Genomic DNA, 19,484 nt, shown 5'->3' with positions numbered 1-19,484 from the left:
AACGTAGGACCCGTCCACCCGAGATCAACCTGAGGCTGAGGCTGTGGAGGCTGCTGCGATGACGAGCCAACCTCGTACATCCCACCACCTCTAAGAGCCGAGGTAGCCTCTCCCTGGCCTAGTGGCGCAGCATGTGCACCCTCAGAGGAAGAACCTGAGCCCTCTACCCAACCAACCTCAGAACGACCACCCCTACCTCTAGAAGTAGTACGGCGACATCTCGAACTAGACCTCGCCGGATCCCTCCGCACCTCAGGTCTCGTGCGGGTACGAGAAGGAATGGGCTGACCCTGTAAAAGTAATTAAAATCATAAACCGGCAAAATCAAAGCAGGCAATGCAAAACATATGAAGGCTAGACTACCTCCTGAACGGCGTCGTCCCAACGGCAGATAGCCACGTTCCTCATCCGGACAAGCTGGCTCTGAAAGGCATCTATACATCGTGCCATCGCCGAAACCACCTCAGGAGCCGGAGGAATCATCTCCTCAATCGGCCCATATGTCCCCTGGTAATGGATAGACATACGGGGTGGCACGAACTCAGCAGCCTTGTCCTGACAAGGCAAAACAAAATCAGTGAAGCATCACTTGAGGGCTACTTAACGAAAGATAAAGGCTGAAAAATCGTACCGCCACATCCTCAGTCGGTACAGGAACTGGAGCTAACAACGGTAGTAACTCCTCCGCATCGCATCGCCCAGGGATCGTGTAAGATTGCCAAGGGGTACCAGCTCCCTCTGACATGCTTAACAACATCGCGGCGTTAAACATATGACGTGGTGGAGGAGTAGAAACCCTCTCTCCGAGGTACGCAGTCGCTCCATAGGTCCCCAAGAAATAGCGACGCTCAGCAGAATACTGCGCGGCTAACCCAGGGACTGCCAGGTCGACCCACGGTTGGTGCAGCACCTCAGGCTCCTCCAAAGAGCGTCAATCAGGCAAGAGTCTATCTAAGGCATCACAAAATGGCAAATAAGACTAGAATCGTACCGAGATAATCCAATCTCGGACATATACAGTGGACATCCCCACACGGCGGCTGCCCCAGGAAGCACTAACTAGAAACCTGCGCAACGACGGTCTCGCCGGCGCAGCAGAAGAGAAGTACTCGTAGAACCAGATCTACAAGAAGCTAAAGTTATCAGCAAATGCTAGCTAAAATGTAGAGCTAAACTTTACAGGGAATAAGGTTTACCTCTACGACCCTCCAAAAGCTGGACAAAGCAACATTCGTCCCAAAGGACCGATGTCGGCACGAGTCCCTCAGCGCACAAATGAAATCAGCATAGGCCAAGCTGGCCCAGTCATAAGTCCCGATCCGGTGTAGATCGCGGACAGCAGGAAGGTAGTAAAGCAGCGCCCTACTACCCTTGTTAGGGGAGAACGTCCCTGACAACAAAATAAGTGCAAAGATGCGCACCCGCTGCTCTCGGGTGATTGCACCATCACCCAAAGCCGCTGCTAGAGTCGAGCGGCGAATCCCCTTAGCACTGAACTGAGACGACTCTACCTCAGCTCGAGCCCGAACAGCAATCGGACCCAACAACTCCTCTACCTCAGGAGAAAAGACATCAATCCCGCTGTCGAACGGCAGTGGCACGGAACTTGACTCCAGTCCTGTGATAAGACTGGAGTCGGTAGAAGTGACCATCATCTCACCCTAAGGAAAGTGGAAAGTGTTGGTGGTGTCCCAAAAGAACTCCACCAGAGCACGAACTACATGGTGACCCCCGCTGGAGGCAACCATTGCCTCGGAGGTCTCGTACAACCAAGTAAGACCGCAAGACTCCCATAGAAGCCTCGTCTGATCATCTCGGGCGATGTACATCTTGTACAAATCGCCCAAGCCGTCACAGCCGGAACCATGACAGCGCGTCCTCCCAATGTTAATGTCCCGTCTCACCTTCTCAGAAATGTGGTGAACGGGAGAAAAGTACAGGGTCCGCTCAACCCACTCAGGGAGTCGACCAAGCGAAGTGGACGGCTTGGCATCGTCCTCCACGGGCTCATACTCCTGTCGAATGTCTCGGGACCGTGAACCGGAACCTTGCTGTCTAGCCATGCTACATTGTGCAGAATTATCATAAATTAAGGATCTATAGTATCTAAGGTTCACCTAGCCGCATGATACTATATTTGCAAACAACAGAGTACGTAGTACTAAAACAGAGCACAAATTCAAATTGATCATAACGGCATTTTTCAAGCAATCAAACAATTCCTTGCAATACTATAGTAACTATTGTGATAAATTGGACAAGAATTGCTAGCAAAAACATCAAGAACGAGCCACATTTTATTCCCGACCTTAAGAGGTCCAACAATGGCAATTCGTTCATCTCTTCACCAAATTGAGTCAAACAAGTCTCAAATTACTCCCAAGGCAATATATAAATATAATCAAGCAATTTCATGGCATAAAATTTGACAAACAAGGAGAATTGAGCATTCTAAGTTTTGAATTTTCATGAAATTCGAGAATACACATGCAAAATTCATAAACTTGAGCTTTGATTTGCAACAAACTTGAGCAATTTTGGTTGAGAAACGAGCAAGAACGAAGCAAATGAGTTTCTGGGAATTTTCGAGCAAAAAACGCGACGAGCAGCAGCGAAAATGAAGAAGTAAAGGGTATTTAAGGAATACCCTATTATGGCGCCAAGCGCTAGACCTTGGTGTCAACAGATAGGCTTGGCGCCTGGCGCTAATCCCAACGTCTGGCCCTACGGCCAGTTATGTGGCGCTGACGTTATTTCAGCGGCACCAGAATGTTCAGCCACTCAGTACGGTTGTTCTAATTTTTTGCAATATGTTTTGGGTTCCTTGGTACGCCAGTTAGCCCCTCTAAGCAATTTGACGCGATTTTTAGTAATCGGCTTGATTGCACAAAGTGATCGACCTGATGAAAGATCGTCTCACTTAGCTTAAAGCGCCTAAGCATTGGCTCATTAACAAAAGGCACCAACAAACTCGTTCATTTGCAAAAGGCACCGACGTATTGGTTCATAACAAGCAGTAAAGCGCCGACGTACAGGCATAGCGAAAGCAAAGTTCAAGCGAGCTTTTAAAGATTGACAAGCGGAGATCTTCGGTAATTTCCTTTGGAAAATTATCGCAACAAATGGGGATAGCTTCGAGCGAGGATATCTTCGAAAGCATTCCCTAGATTGGGAGAGAGTTGTCAAAAAACAACTTAAGGTGATTTCAAGCGAAGTTGTCTTCGATCATGTTCCCTTAGACGTGGAAGATGGTCACAAAGCGGAAGAGGATTGTTTCAAGCGAAGCAATCTTCGATAGTGTTCCCTTGGACGTGGAATATTATCAAAGCGGAAGAGGATCGTTTCAAGCGAAGTAATCATTAATATTGGAAGCAGTTACAAGTGTAGCGGTTTTCAAGCGGGATGGCATTCTCTTGGCAGGAGGTCATCAAAACAGTAAAGCAGCAGCAAATCGGTTACTTTTCAGAGACGTGTACTCGACGGTGCAAGATACGCGTTTCTTAACTCTTTTATCTATTTAACTAACGGTAGTTTGCAGGTATCGGCGTTACAAGAGTGATTTAGGATCGCAGAACGTTCTGAATCATTCCCCGTCAAAGTTTCTCCAAACTCAGTCAAAGTGGGGGCTTCTTTAGACACCCATTTGTGTCTCTCCAAAATCAAACCCAGTGATGAGTACCTTTCACGTCGAATCATAATCGAATGAAGTGAAAGTGTGGAAAGTTTAGTGTTGCGGAAAGTTTTAATTTCTTTTCTCTTCTCTCTGTTTTTAAAAACCTATGTTAAGAAAACAGCCAATCTAGTTTGGTTGTTCCATGATATGGGTACAATAGTAATGTAGTTAAATAGGGCTTGAAAAGAGCTTTCCAACGATATATTATAAGCCCAATTCCGATGAATATTAAGGAAGTTATGGCCAAATTACTGAATTGGGCCCGGTTTGAGCCTTATTTGCGGCCCAATGATCTAGGAGAGGGCCTAATATGGATTTATCATTCCTAATGCAATTAGGAATGGTTTTAGTCTTCTAGATTTGTCTAGAAGGTTCATTTCATTCCTGATTCAATTAGTATTGATAAATTGACTTTTGTTGACTTTTCAGAGTTTTAATTAAAATCAAAGAACGTTTTTGAGGAAAATACGATTTTATCCTCCTGTACGGAAATTTCCATCTGATTTTAAGAAAACGCGTGAATTTCTGAGTCAACGCCAAACACCAGCTGTAGCGCCTGGCGCTACGCTTGGCGCCTGGCGCCAAGGTCAGCATTTGGCGCTAACTTGGTTTTTCGCGTCATATCTCTGTTTTTGATGTTTTGTCTTTTTGGCTGATTTTTTCTATAAATAACGTCGTAAAAACTCCGTTTTCATTCACCAATTCATCAGTTTTCACAAAGATTCACCAACTCTCGTCAAGATTTTCTTGATTACTCTCTCTCTCTCTCTCTTCTAAACTAGCCTTCTCTCAAATACAAAATTCTGCATACATTAGACTTAGAAACACCTAGCCATATTCGAAGTTGCCTTCGCCCTAGACGTGAAAGGTTTAATTTCTGAGGGTTTGGTCCCAAATCTCTCTTTCAATTATTTAATTTAATTGTTTTGATTATTATTTTCCTTGAAGTTACTAACGTGTGTATTCTGTTATTAGGAAGAGGTATGAGGCATCAAAGTAAGTGATTTAATGGTTTTTATTGATATTATGATATAGAGTTCATGTTTAGGTTATTATTTTGATTCCTAGTATCATGTCTAGGGTAACTTTAATACCAAGTATGATTTAAAGTATGGTGCTTCCTATTTCTCTTCCTAATTTTATTGTTAGTATCATGTTAGGGTTAAAGCTTTGATCTTTATTTGCTTAGTGACATGCTAGGGCTTGTTATTAATCTTGTTAGTATCATACCTAATCTCTTGCTATTGTTATGCTTTAACATGATTATTTTAATTATTATTTTGATTATGATTATTTTGATTATTGATTATTATTATGTTCCTTGATACATATATTTATTGTTATTGCTTGATCATGTCTTTTATGCATGTTTAAAGGGAATTGGTACTTGCAATCACGCTTAATAAGATAATTAATAATCTTCTTTAGGGTTAATTTGATTATAATTCAAGTGATCATCAATAATAGTTTTATTTGTGCATTAATATTCAACCAACATAGATAAACAGGTTTAGGGTTAATCCTATTGATTGTATGTTAGTTATAAAGCGCACATGAATACGATTTGAATAAAGTAGAGGCCTATTATTAAGGCAGGTTCAATCTCTTTTATGTTGGATTTGTACCTTCATCCCCGAACCCTATTTGGTTCAAGACCTTATGGAGTTGACGATCTCTTGGATCGTTAAGGGGTGTAACCTTCACCTCGTGAACGGTTTACAAGTTCCTAAAACTTGTTGGCGACTCTTTTGCTCTATCTTCTTTCCCTTTGGACGCCACCGTACTTTAGTGTATGATCACAATGGGGTTCAAGCTAGGGATTAACGCTTGAAATATTTCCTACAGTCATCATGGTGAGAAAAGAGTATGTGCAAAGTTTGTGAATACTTGTGAGTGTAAGTGATTTGTTCAAGACTCGTGTCATGACCATGTGATTAGACTATGTGACTAGACTCAAACAAATACTAAGTTAAGACTTCTTGTATGTAGACTAAACTGTACAGGCTGTATTTTTGTCATAACTTTTGATCTGTGACTTTGAATTGGACGAAACCAACTCCAAATGAAAGATAAAACTCGGGGCTACAGATCCATAGGTTGAAATACTTGTAACTTTTCCTTGAACTCCAGATATAACCAAAACAAGTTGACGCTTGTGCAGTATACGAGAATAAAAATCCAGGTTTACTTAAATGAACTATGACTCGATTTTAGACATATTTATTGGTTCAAATTAACTAATCAATTAATTAAGCAAAGTTAATTAGTCATTGGTTAGTTTATTTAAGCATATTTATAATCACAAGTCAAACAAGTGGTTAGTTTAATCACATACAAATATGCACAAGTAAATAATGCACAAGTAGTCAACTAGTCACAATATGATGCAATGAGTTTGCAACCTAACCATGGCTATAGTTATCTAAAGTTCAAGGATAAGAGTTTGTCAAAGAGGGTCCATGGTTATAAGTCCGGATGCAACGCTTGGGAGCCTTACCTTTAGAAGGGTTGGCGTGTATGGATGGGACCCCGCAAGTTAAACTTGCTTCCACGATTTGGTGAATTCACAAACTCGGATGTACCCTTTATTTCTATGAGCGTTCAATTGGATAGATGGAGTGTGAATTCCCAGAGGGTTATGGCAATATGTGGAACACATATGGGTTCAAAAAAGTGAGAAAAACTCAATCAGGAAGTAGAATCGAGTAAACAGTACTAGAAATGGTCGAAGCAAGAAGGTAGATTTCTAGCTCGGTATTGGAAGAACTTAGCGCGAGACAACATGGCCTGTTGCAAGCCGATGACGTTGTTGCCATGCGACATTGCTGTCGCACAGAGACGGTGCCATCACACTACGACAGGCACTGTTTTCTCAGCACCAGTTCCTACATGCTGTGAAAGAGTCTTCTACTTTTACGTAGCAGCTTTCGATCCTAGTCTCAGCAGCTTTCTATTCTTAGATTTTTCTAGTTTTACGTAGCGTTATTTCGATCCTAGTTGTGAAAGATATTTCCCAAATTTTCTGCGTGACAAAATCCTATGTTTTAAAGCATTACGGATGGTCTATCCAATGTGGACCTTTTTATGCATATTCCAATAATGTCAATCAAAAATACGCACATGAATACTTAGAATTTTTCGAGTCTCATCCACTCATTCTAAATTATTGCCAAAATGAATTTAAGGAATTAAAATAGAAATCATCCCCAAAGGAGTCGCCAAAAACTGTAGGGAATATTTCAAGCATCCCACACTTGAGCCCCGCTGTGATCATACATTTTAGCATGGTGGCGTCCAAAGGGAAGGAAGTTAGAGTAAAAGAGTCTTCTACTTTATTCTTCTCATATTCGAGGATGAAGGTACAAATCCAATCTAAAAGAGATTGAACCTGCCCTAATAATATGCTTCTACTTTATTCTTCTCATATTCATGTGCGCTTTCTGACTAACATACAATCAATATATTAATACTAAACCTGTTTAATCTATGTTGGTTGAATATTAATGCACAAACAAATCTGTTATTGGCGATCACTTGAATTAAAATCATATTAGCCTAAATAAAAGTATTAATTATCTTATTAAGCGTGATTACAAGTACATATTCCCTTTATTCCTGCAATAGAGGGCGTGATCAAGAAATAATAATAATAATAATAATAATAATAATAATAATAATAATAATAATAATAATAATAATAATAATAATAATAATAATAATAATAATAATAATAATAATAATAATAATAATAATAATATCAAGCAACATGACAATAACAATCATCATCATAATAATATTCAATCTCATCAAAGCATAATAATATTATTAGCAAGATCCTAGGCATGATACTAACATGATTTATAACAAATCCTAGCATGGCATTAAACAATAAAAATTGAAGATTTAGCCCTAACATGTACTAACATGATAAAAGAAATAAGAAGCAACCTAAGCATGATACTAGAAAACAATAAATAACATCGTAACATGATACTAGGAATTAAAATAACATAAGCATGCTTTCTAAAGAAATATAGCAATAAAACAACTTACTTTGTTGCCTCGTTTTTCTTTCTAATAACAAAAGAAACACGTTAGTAACTTCAAGGAAAATATTAAATCAAACAATTAATTTTAATAATTGAAATAGGGATTTGAGACCCAACACTTAGAAATTATCAACCTTTCACGTCTAGGGCAAAGACAACTTCGAGCTTGGCTAGGTGTGTCTAGAACTCGTGAACACAGTACTGTATCTGTAAAAAAGGGAAGGCTAGAAAGAGGGAGAAAGAACAACTATTAGCTTGATAGAGAGAGAAGATAATAGAATTAGATGATTGTTGATGATCAAGCTTGTTGATGCTTGAAAAATGGGTGATATGACCTCTATTTATAAGGAAAAAAGAGGGTTGAAGGAATAGAAAAGAATCCAAACTCAAATTGAAATAAAACTCGACAATCAACACCTTTTGCGGATTTTGTTTTTATCATAACTTTTGATCCAAAAGTCCAAATAAGGCATATAATATGTCGTTGAAAAGCTATTGAATTCTAATTTCCAACCATATTAGAATCAGATTAAAATAATTTTTATAATAAAGGATATAACAAAAATATTGGAAGAGTGTCAGTTTTGGATAGAGTTTCGTATTTCTTTCATATCTTTATCGTTATAGATCGGATTTAATATTATAATATATCATTGAAAGATAATTTCAAGACCTATCCAACCATATAAGATTTGGATAAAAACTATGAGGCACGAAAATAATATCTGACTGTCTTTGAACGTCTTTCATTTCAAATAGAATTAGCACTTAATAAAGGAAAGTTTTATTCAATTTCAAACTCTTTGATCTTATCTTTGTAAAAAGGATAATTAAGATCTTTTAGAACTTATAGAAGCTTCTAAAAAATCCTAATTAGTTAAGGAATGGGATTAAACCTTTGAACCCTCCACATGATCATTGGGTTGTAGGTAAAATCCAGTTTGAGCCCAATTTAGTATTTTGGCTATAACTTCCTCATTATTCATCGGAATTGGGTTTATAATATATCGTTGGAAAAAAATTTCAAGCCCCATCCAACTACACCATTATTGAAACCTTATAATGGACCAAACTAAATTGGACTAGACATTTTCATAAATAGAGTAAGAAAAGAAATATTTTCAAAAACAGAAAGAAGTATTTTATTCAAACGTCCGCTTTCCACGAGGCTCTTTCACATTTCACCTCGTTCGATAATCAATGACGTGAAAGATATTCATCACTATATTTGGTGTTTGGGGAGACACAATCAGGTGTCTACATATGGTAAAAAGGGTCTTGTACTTATTAAATATTTGGTTTGTAAAATAGAAGGTTTTGTCAATAATAATAAGAAAGATAAAAAGATGTTGAAGGTTTTGTTTTTAGGAAGAAGACAGTTAGGAGGATTGGGTGTTGTAGGCGTAGTTTGAAGTGCGCCTACTCTAAAGCATGTGTGAATATTCTTGGCATTCATAGAAAGTGGAAATTGACATATACGATTAGGGACAAGGAATGTAGGGAGCCACCAACAAGTTTTTAAGGAACTTGTAAACCGTTCACGGATCATAAAAGGCAACCACGAATAAAGGGACAATGATAGGCAACAACGATTGACCCGTGAAGGTTACACCCCATTCATAATCCATGAGATTACTAACTCCATATGGTTCGGAACCACGAAAGGAGGATCAGGGATGATGGTACGAAGTGAGTCATGGAGTCACATTCGCCCATATTGGCCTCTACTCGATTCTTATACTGAAAAGTGATTCATGTGATCTCAAAGGCAAGCAAACAAAGATTCAATTCTCTCCAATCTATTATTATACTAAATTGATTAAATATTAATGAAACACATAATTCTAAAATATTACTAATCACTTTAATTAATAACAAGATTAAAAAGGAACCTTAACCGGTTGTCCAAATTATCTTATTAGTCGTAATTTTCAATTACATATTCCCTTTAACATGCAATATGGTGATCAATAAATATAATAGAATCACTATTAATATTGGAATCAATTTAACAATACTAGTGTTAGTCAAATCAATCATTATAAACCTAATCATGATACTAGCAATAAGAATATAAATAAGAGTAATTAAGTGATTAATTACTCACTTTCCGCGTTTCCTTGAATTGCTACATCATGAATAAACTGTTAGTAACTTTAATAAATAAATAAATCAAATGGAAATTAAATTAAAATAAAATTAGATTTGATTTGGTCCAAACTCTCAGTTTATTCTATCTCCAACGCCTTGGTTAAAGTATAAAACTTCAGGTATCGTATGGACTCCTTGGAGTGCTTAAAGGAGATACTGAAAGAATGGGTTGGCTAGTGTTTAGGCTAAAGAGGGAGAAGAGAATGATTTGATTATCAAGCTTTTTGATGATTGAAAAAGAGTGATATGACCTCTATTTATAAGGAAAAAGAAGGGTTGAAGAATTATGATAAAATCCGAATTTAATCAGAATAAAACCCGATAGACAGCAGTTTTTGCGGTTTTTGTTTTTCTCATATCTTTTGATCTAGAAATCAAAATAAGATAAATAATATGTCGTTAAAAAGAACTTGAAGTCTAATTTCTAACCCAATTAGAATAAAATAAAAAAAAAATTAGAATAAAAAATATGACTGAAATAGTGAGACGGTGTCAGTTTTGGATAGAGTTTGATATTTCATTAATATCTTTTCCGTTATAGCTCGGAATTGATATTATAATATATAATTGGAAAGATAATTTCAAGGGATATCCAACCATCTAAGATTTGGATAAAAACTATGAGGCACGAAAATAATATCTGAATATCTTTGAACGTCTTTCAATTCTAATAGAATTAGGACTTTCAAAAAGAAAAGTTTTATTCAATTTCAAACTCTTTAATCTTATCTTTTCAAAAAGGATAATTAAGATCTTTTAGAAGCTTATAGAAGCTTCCAATTAATCCTAATTGGTTTATAAATGGGATTAAAGCTTTTGGACCCTCCACATGATCATTGGGTCGTAGGTAAGGTGGACTTAGGTTCGGTTTAGACTCAGTTTAGTATTTTGACCATAATTTATTCGTTATAACTCGGATTTGGGCTTATAATATATCGTTAGAAAGATATTTTCAAGCCTCATCCACTATTCCATAATTGGACCCAGAATATGAACCAAAATAAACTGGAAAAAATATTTTTATAAAAAGGACATGAAATGAATTATTTTAAAGGATACAAAATGAATTATTTTGGGTTTAAAGGCATGAAAAGAGGAAAATAAGTTATGGTTTGGGGAAATGGGATAGGAATTGGGTTGTTTATGAAATTTATTAGGATTGAAGCACTCCAAGATTAAATACTCAACCCGACGAATAATGGTGGTGAAAGGTTGTTCATCTCGGGTTTGGTTTTGGGGAGACATTTTTAGGTGTCTACGGGTGTCCTATTATGATTAATTTTAAGTATTTTGATGATAGAACGTGTGTGGTTTTCTTTCATGAAAGACATTGTCATCCCTTCTCAACTCCTACTACCAGACAGGTCACTAAACCAGTTGATATTGGCTTAACTTGTGTTCATAGGTTGTTTATATTTGATAATTCTAAGTATACCATTGGAGTTGTTATGTCCTACAAGATGATGAAAGAATATTGTGGAGGTTATAAAAATGTGAGAGGCCCTAAAAATCAATTTAAAAACATTTCTTGTGATAAAAGTTTATATTTTTGAAGCTGATGGGGATATGTTTATAGAAAATCTTCAACAAAAAGTCAATAACAGTAATGGTGGTTATTATTTAGACTATTGTGTTGATGTTAATAGGCATTTAACAAGGGTTTTTTTTGGCTGATCCCATAGGGAGAAAGGACTTTCACTTGTTTGGTGATTCCATTTCTTTTGATACCACATATGATACAAGTAAATACTCTTTATTTTTCAGCCCTTTTAGTGGAGTTGACCATCATAAATGTTGTGTCACTTTTTGTGCAGCATTGTTATCTAAAGAAGATGTGGATTCTTTTGTGTGGCTTTTTCAGAATTTTCTAAAATGCTTGGGAAATGAGCATTCTTGCCTTTTAACTGACTAAGACCCTGCAATGGGTGTTTCAATACCAATTTTTTTTTACCAAAACAAAACATCGATTGTACATTTGGCACATCATAAATTGCATCGATGTTTTTTTAACTGAATCTCCTACAGCACAGAAGATATCTCAAAAAAAAAATGTAAATTCATAGCAACCTCCAATTAAAGGTATAGTATCTTGAAGTAAAAGATTTGTTTTATAAAGTAAATAGAAACAATTATAAAGTAAACCATTTACCTTTATAAGTCTATGTTATCAATATAAATATTATGATCCATACTATTACATGATTGAATATAAAAGTAAATAAAACAATTCTTATATACTACCTCCAGTCCAAATTATTCGCAACTTTGGGGAATTATTTGTGAGATATAAAATATTCCAAAGTTGCGAGTAATTTGAACCGGAGATAGTGTATACATACATACATACATACATATATATATATATATATATATATATATATATATATATATATATATATATATATATTTGTTTTCTCCTTATATTAACATAAACTCATATTTATGTAAATGATAAGTTTAATAAATTAAATAAAAAAAAACCTTATAAAGTAAATATATATGTTTTTAAAGTTATTTAACATGTTTTACATTTATATACTCCTTGTATTAACATAAACTAACTCATTGTCAAACTTAACTGTATGAGGTGGTAAACCTCAAAGGATTTCAAAAAAGCAATTACTGATAAAGAGAAAGCTTAAGGAACTAGAACCTTCAAAAGGTTTACAAAAGTTTATTGTATTAGGATCTAAAGTTTGTTATTGAATATATAATTTTAAAAGTAAATGTTATGATATCTTCTATTTTAACAAATTATAGGAACCAAAAAAAGAACAAAAGTTGAAGTTAAAGATAACAATTATGATCCAGAACAAGATAAGAATGAAGAATCTGGTGGATCTTTAGAAGAAGACAGAATAAATACAAAAGCTCATTTAAGAAGAAAATGAAGCTTGACAGTTCAGATAAGGAGGTACAAGAAGTTATAGAGGTTAAAGAAGGAAGAGACGATGATGATGGTAATCTGGACATCAAGAAAACACACTGCACAGTGCACACCAAATGCAGTATTTGATATGATCAAGGAATTAAGTGAGAAACAGAAATTAGATGTCATAAGTGTTGGATTTGGAGCCTTGCTTGAACTAAAACATTATGATTGCCACATGTACAATCAATTGTACACTTATTAGTCTACAAATTCATAATTTTCGCCATTTTTTGCCAATTTTTCGCGATTTTTATTCGAAACTTAAGAAATATAGATGATAGAACTTCAATTGTGCTTATATAGCATAATTAAGCAGTTGGAAATGGCTGTTATGGTGGTTTTCCGAAGATTTTGAGTAGTTGAAAATGGTAGAGGAAAGAGAGAAGAGAGAAATGGCGGAGGAGAGAGACAAAAGAGAGAGAAAATGGCGCCTAAAATTTTGTGAAAGCAATTAATTTGTCTGAACTAAGAAACATGGGACAAACAAAAAGGAATGGAGGGAGTACGAAGTAGTAATTAGATTATTGTAGGACATTATATTAATGACTTGCTAACGAACGCCCCCGGGGCGTTGGATAAGCATTTCAAATATTGCCTAAAATATTTTAGATTTTAACACCTGCTAAAAACCCGGAAATGGTTTTTAACACCTCCCAAAAAAAATGATTTTAACACCACCCAAATTTCAAAAAATTGGGTATTACCACCACTTAACTGATTCCGTTTACAAATCCGTTAATTAAGGCTATACAGACACGTGTCGCTTTATTATGGGCCAAAAACAATAATAATAAAAATTAAAAAAAAAAAAAAATTTAAAAAAAAAAAAAAAAAAAAAAACCTAAAACTACCCCCAGCCACCCCAGCACCACCACCGCGCCACCAGCATCGTCCCCTAACCCACCCACTGCCGACGTCCGGTGTCCCAGAGAATCACCCGGCGCCGGTGACCCCACCCCCACCCCCCTTTCCTCCACCTATGCACCCAACCCCTTCCTTTTCCCCATTTTCGTTTCCCGACCCACCAACCCAAAACCACCCTAAACGCCCCCTCCCCTGGAAAACGCCCCTCTCCCCTTCCTCCTCCCCCGGAAACGCCCTCCTTCTCCTTTCCCATTCCCTTAATCGATTCCCTACCACCCCAAACGAAACCCTAAAACCCATTTAGGGTGGTTTCGGGGTTGTGGGTCAGGAAACGAAAATGGGGAAAGGGAAGGGGTGGGGTGCGTAGGTGGAGGAAAGGGGGTGGGGGTGGGGTCGCCGGCGCCGGGCAATTCTTTGGGACGTCGGACGCCGGCAGGGGGTGGGTTTGGGGACGACAGTGGTGGCGCGGTGGTGGGACTGTGGTGGCTGGGGTAGTTTTAGGTTTTTAATTTTTTAATATTTTTTAACAAATAAAATAGTGACACGTGTCACTATGGACCACATTTAATGGAATTTTTTAACGGAAACCGTTAAGTGGTGGTAATACCAATTTTTTGGAAATTTGTTTGGTGTTAATACCCTTTTTTTTTGAGGTGTTAAACCATTTTTGGGTTTTTAGCAGGTGTTAAAATCTAAAAAAACCAAAATAGTATTAATTTATAAAAGCATGACAAAATCACGCGTCGATCGGTGTAATTAATGTTCATTTTAATATAATCTTTCTACTTTTAGGCTGTTAGCTTTTGCCCTATATTAATAACTTTAGATCAAATAGTGTTTTATAAAAGTGAAAATTTTCAAATGCATGAACCCTTTAACATTTGATAAAGGAAATGAAAGTTAATTACTTAATTAGCCAAATGATTGAAATTTTTGAATAATCAAACCCTCTATTTATTCTAAAAGTTAGAGAAAACAATAGGCATATATAGGAACTTGTATTAGATAATGACACCCTAAGCAAGTAAACCAAAACACATGAATGATTAATAACAGTATTCGTAAACTACGGGTTCGTTTGGCATCACTGTAGTTTTCTGTTTTTTGGTTTTTTGTTTTTTTAAATCATATGATATATATCATGTAATGAATAAAAAATTAGTCAAATTTATTAAAATTATGATAATTTTGAAAATTGACAACCAAAAAGTGGAAACACCTTTTTCTTGTTTCTTGTTTTTGGTTTTTAATTTAAAAAAAAAAAAAAAAAAAAAAAAAAAAAAAAAAAAAAAAAAAACTGAAAACAAAAAACAAAAAACAATGCCAATCAAGCCCACGATGTTTTGATTATTGATTTCTAATCTTCAGATTTTCTCTTTACAATTAGAATTAGAAATTTTCTATTAGTTACAATATTTTTTTTTTTTTTGACAAGTACTATGTTACATCATAGCTCAATGTAAAGTTATTACAACATTACATCATAGCACAATTTAAAGTTAGGAAATTTTAGAAAATAATACCTACAAAATCACAGAATTTTGTTTTTAACACCATATTTTTCAAATTTTTATTATAACACCACTTAAAAAAATTCAATGTTGGTTTCACCACCAGATAACGAAAACTTTGACGGAAATTTTGAAAAGGGCCCACATAACAATTTACCCTCCAATTTTCATCCTCCTCAATTTGATTATCTCTCTTCTTCATTCAATACCCAACTACTCCTCCTTCATTCAATCAATTCTCTCTTTATACCTTCAACTACTTATCAAGAATTAAACCCTAACAATTTGAATTGTGTGGGATTGAATTCGAGTTGGATAGGGAAGTGTCAGAAGTGGAGCGAAACAAGTCAGCGAGTGGGCGTCAGCCATTATCAACAACAAAAATGCTTGGATTTTTTCGTGGAATCTGACAGAAATAGCAGCAAGATTCCAAAATAGGTACCTTTCGAATCTTTTAAAGTTATTTTAAGCATCTGTTGAAGTTAATTATGCCATTTTCATTAGTATTCTAGGGTATTTTGGGCAAAAAAATTGGGAACCCTAAATAATAAAGTGAAATTGGGTGTGAATTACTTAGTGTGCTGTGCGATTTTCTAATTAAAATAGAATTTGCTTAAGTGAAGTATGCATTAGTGCACTTAGTTTATTGTTTACTATAATTCATTGATTTTGTTGACCTGTTCACTCTTTTGTCCTTGGTTTTGTTGACTGAAGTTTGTTTAGTTGGTAAAATATGTTTGGTATTGTTGATTAAAGTAGTACAATTGACTGTGTAATTGGGTTAATAGATGATGGCCTATTTTAACTTCTTCTGCATATGTTTATTGGGTAGATAAATGGCCAACAACCAAGATGGTTTAATTGATATAGTGTTCAGAGTTGGGGGTGCTTTTGTTCCCAAAAGGGTGTCACAAACAAAACATTTGCTTTGCTGGTGTGGTGGATTATGTTATTGGAGGAGGGATGTGGTACAGGATAGGATAGATGTGAGTTATTTGAGGGAAGCTGATGTGCATGGGTTTGTGTACTATAATGTTCATGTCCCTCCTAACTATAGACTGTGGTATCAACAAAGAGGAAGGACTTTTAATACAGGGAGAAGGGAAATACTAAATGAAGAGGAAGTTAAGGGGCTATTAGAGACAGTGAACTCAGAAGGGTATGTGGAAGTTTTTGTGAGTGCAGATGAGACCTTAAGGCCCATACATCAGGCCCAGTCCACTCCAGAAAAGGGGGAGAGAAGGGGGAAGAAAAGTGAGGCAAAGAATGTACCACTGAGGAAGAGCCCAAGACTTAATAAAAGTTTAGTTGAGGTGTCTGAAAGGGAAAATTCTCCTAAACCTAGATCTAGGCAGGGGTTAGGTAAGGGGATAAGAGAGACTGAAGGTGTTTCTGGTAGAGAAAAGTTGTTGGATAAGGGGAAAGGTAAAGCTAAGGTTGAGGGGTTTTCTGGTGGTAGGAAGGTGTTGGATAAGGGGAAGGGAAAACAGAAATCTGTAGCAAAAGGATTGGTTTTTTAGGATAATAGTGACTCAGGGAGTGGGGAGGGATATTCTTCTACTGACAACAGTGAGATTGACATTACTTGGGAGCCTGAGGAGGAGGAGTATGACAGTGGGGATGAAAAATGGTTAGTGCAGAACTCTGAGGAGATATTGGAGAAGGTGACAAGAAGTCTTGGGAAGCAGCTAGATGTGCATGATCAAGGTGTTGTGAAGGACCCTAGGTCAAAGTTGAATGAAGATTTAGATGTAGCTGAGGCTCAAGTGCAGCAAGGAGTTGAGGAAGAGTCAGATGATCTAAGGAGCTTGGATGGGTCATCTGATGAAGAGGACAACAGTCCTTGGTTCAATGAGAAAACTGACTTCAGTAAGCCTGTTGTTCTGGTTAATAGGCTTAAGTTCAACAATGTTTTGGTTTTGAGGAAAGCCCTTAGAGTGCATGCCATAGAAAATAGATATGAGTACTACTTTTTACACAATGACAGTAGTAGGATTACTGTGCAGTGTAGGAATAGATGTGGATGTAAGTTTGGCACAAAGACTAGTAGGATGCCTATGTGTATATGCAAGGGTGGAGTGAAGTGAAACTTTAAGATTCATGCAACAAAGTTAGTTAGAGCACAAACTTGGCAGATAAAGAGTATGAGGTTGGAACACAAATGTGTGAGAAGCAGAGAGAACAAGAAGGTCACTGCAGAGTTCATTGCAGAGAGGTACCTTGAGGAGTTCAGAAGTAATCCCTCATGGAAGATTAAACAGATTAGGGATAGGGTTTTGCAAGGTTTGGGTATAACAGTAACCTACTTTAGGGCTTGGATGGCAAGATGTAGAGCAAAGTTGATAATATTTGGTTCAGCAAGAGAGCAGTATGCAAGGGTCTGGGACTATGGGAAGGCAATTATGAAGTATAACCCAGGGTCTGGTTGTAATGTGATGGTGGAGGGCTTTGATCAACCTGAGCCACCTATCTTTCTGAGGATGTTTGTTTGTCTGAGGGCTGTGAAAGATGGGTTTTTGAAAGGTTGCAGGCCAATCATTGGGGTAGATGGGTGCCACTTGAAAGGAGCTTACCCAGGGCAAATTTTAGTTGCTGTGTCCAAGGATGGAAACAACGGAATTTACCCTATTGCTTGGGCAACATGTGAGATTGAAAACAAGGATACTTGGATTTGGTTCCTGCAATCATTGATGGATAGTTTGGGGAATGTTGATGGAACAAGTCTGACTTTCATGTCAGACAGGCAAAAGGTGTGCCAATCATCTTTTGATTTTGTACTTACTTTCTGTTCTGTCACTTGTTCAATATATACTCAGATGTGTATGTTTTGTCCATGATACATAGGGTTTGGTTGAAGCTTTAGCTACAGTTGTCCCAAATGCAGAGACAAGGTTTTGTGTTAGGCATATTTGGGCAAATTTTAAACTGAAGTTCACAGGAACAGTCTTCAAGGAGCTTTTTTGGAGTGCTGCAAGAGCAACAACACTGGTAAGAGCAACATCTTCTATTTGTTAGTTTGTTACAGTTCTTTCAGTTAGATTGTTGTGAGTTATGTACATTCCTTAGGTTAGTAACTTGGTTTTAATCTGGTATTTTGTAGCCTGACCATGAAATGGCAATGGATCAAATCAAGGAGCTAAACCAAGAAGCTTATGATTATTTGCTAAAGATCCCCACTAAACACTGGTGCAGACATGCATTTACTGAGAACTGCAAGTCCAACATGTTACTCAACAACATGTGTGAGACTTTTAACTCAGTAATTAGGGATGCAAGAGACAAACCTATCCTCACCCAAATGGAGTGGATGAGGAGATACATGATGAATCGGAACAATGAGAAGTGGGAAGACTCTAAGCACTTCAGAAGCAATTTGACTCCTTATGTTCACAAGCTGTTTCAAAGAATCAGCTATGTGTCTAGGAATTGTATTATTCAAGCTGCCAGGGATGATACATATGAAGTTCAGCTTTATGATGATCAGGTGCTAGTTGATTTGGGGAATAACACATGCTCATGTTACCATTAGCAGCTCACATGCCTCCCATGTGTGCATGCCTTTGCATGCATAATGGACCATAGGAGTGATGCAGAGCAGTATGTCCACCCCTATTACAGTATGACCTCATACAGAGCAGCTTATGAGCCTGCTATTCAACTAATGTCAGGCCCAAAGCACTGGGAGAAGGTGAATATGAGAGAGCCTAAGCCGCCAGCATTTAAGGTGCAGCCTGGGAGACCCAAATTGAAGAAAAGAAAATTAGAGCCTAAAGAGGGAACATCTGGTGCAAGGCAGGAAGAGGGAAAGAAAAGGAAGAATCAGTGCAGGAATTGTGGTGCTTATGGGCATTATGCTAAGACTTGCAAGCTTCCAAAAGTACCTGAGCCAAAAGAGTAGAAATCAGCTGGAAGGCCCCCATTGAACTCACCCTGGGTAGTTGAGCAAAGGAAGAAGAGTGAGATAAAAGCTGCAAAGAAGGTAAGCTTTGGTGACTTGTTCATTTAGTATTAAATTAGATGTTATTGTTGGATGTTGAAGCCTGTTTTGCTTAACAGAGTGCAGTAGGGGCTGATACAAATACCAAAGGATCACAAACTCAGAATATTCATCCAAAACCAGCAGCAGAGCACCCCCTCCTGTAGTCAGCCTGAACCAGGATACAAAACCAAAGTGCAGCAGACTGGAGTGCAGACTAGGAGGGCTAAGCTGAATACATTCAAGGATGTTCATTTGACTCAGTGAATTATGTTATTGAACTTAACTAGATTATTAAGTCAACCTTCATATTTTGAACAGCATCTTA

The 19,484-nt window shown here is 37.0% G+C and overlaps 1 protein-coding gene across 1 annotated transcript; it reads left to right on the top strand.

Annotated features, from left to right (window-relative positions):
- The first annotated feature begins 17,324 nt into the window (after positions 1-17,324).
- LOC110732104 lies at positions 17,325-18,709 on the top strand. The gene is made up of 3 exons (XM_021912020.1): positions 17,325-17,930; positions 18,025-18,168; positions 18,281-18,709. Exons 1-3 carry the CDS (start codon positions 17,325-17,327, stop codon positions 18,707-18,709), a joined length of 1,179 nt encoding a protein of 392 aa, XP_021767712.1.
- Positions 18,710-19,484: the final 775 nt, after the last annotated feature.

Source organism: Chenopodium quinoa, unplaced genomic scaffold (assembly GCF_001683475.1).
Source record: "Chenopodium quinoa cultivar QQ74 unplaced genomic scaffold, ASM168347v1, whole genome shotgun sequence".
NCBI classification, from domain to species: Eukaryota; Viridiplantae; Streptophyta; class Magnoliopsida; order Caryophyllales; family Amaranthaceae; genus Chenopodium; species Chenopodium quinoa.
The sequence above is the reverse complement of the archived record's forward strand: the minus strand, read 5'-3'. Positions and strand labels throughout refer to the sequence as shown.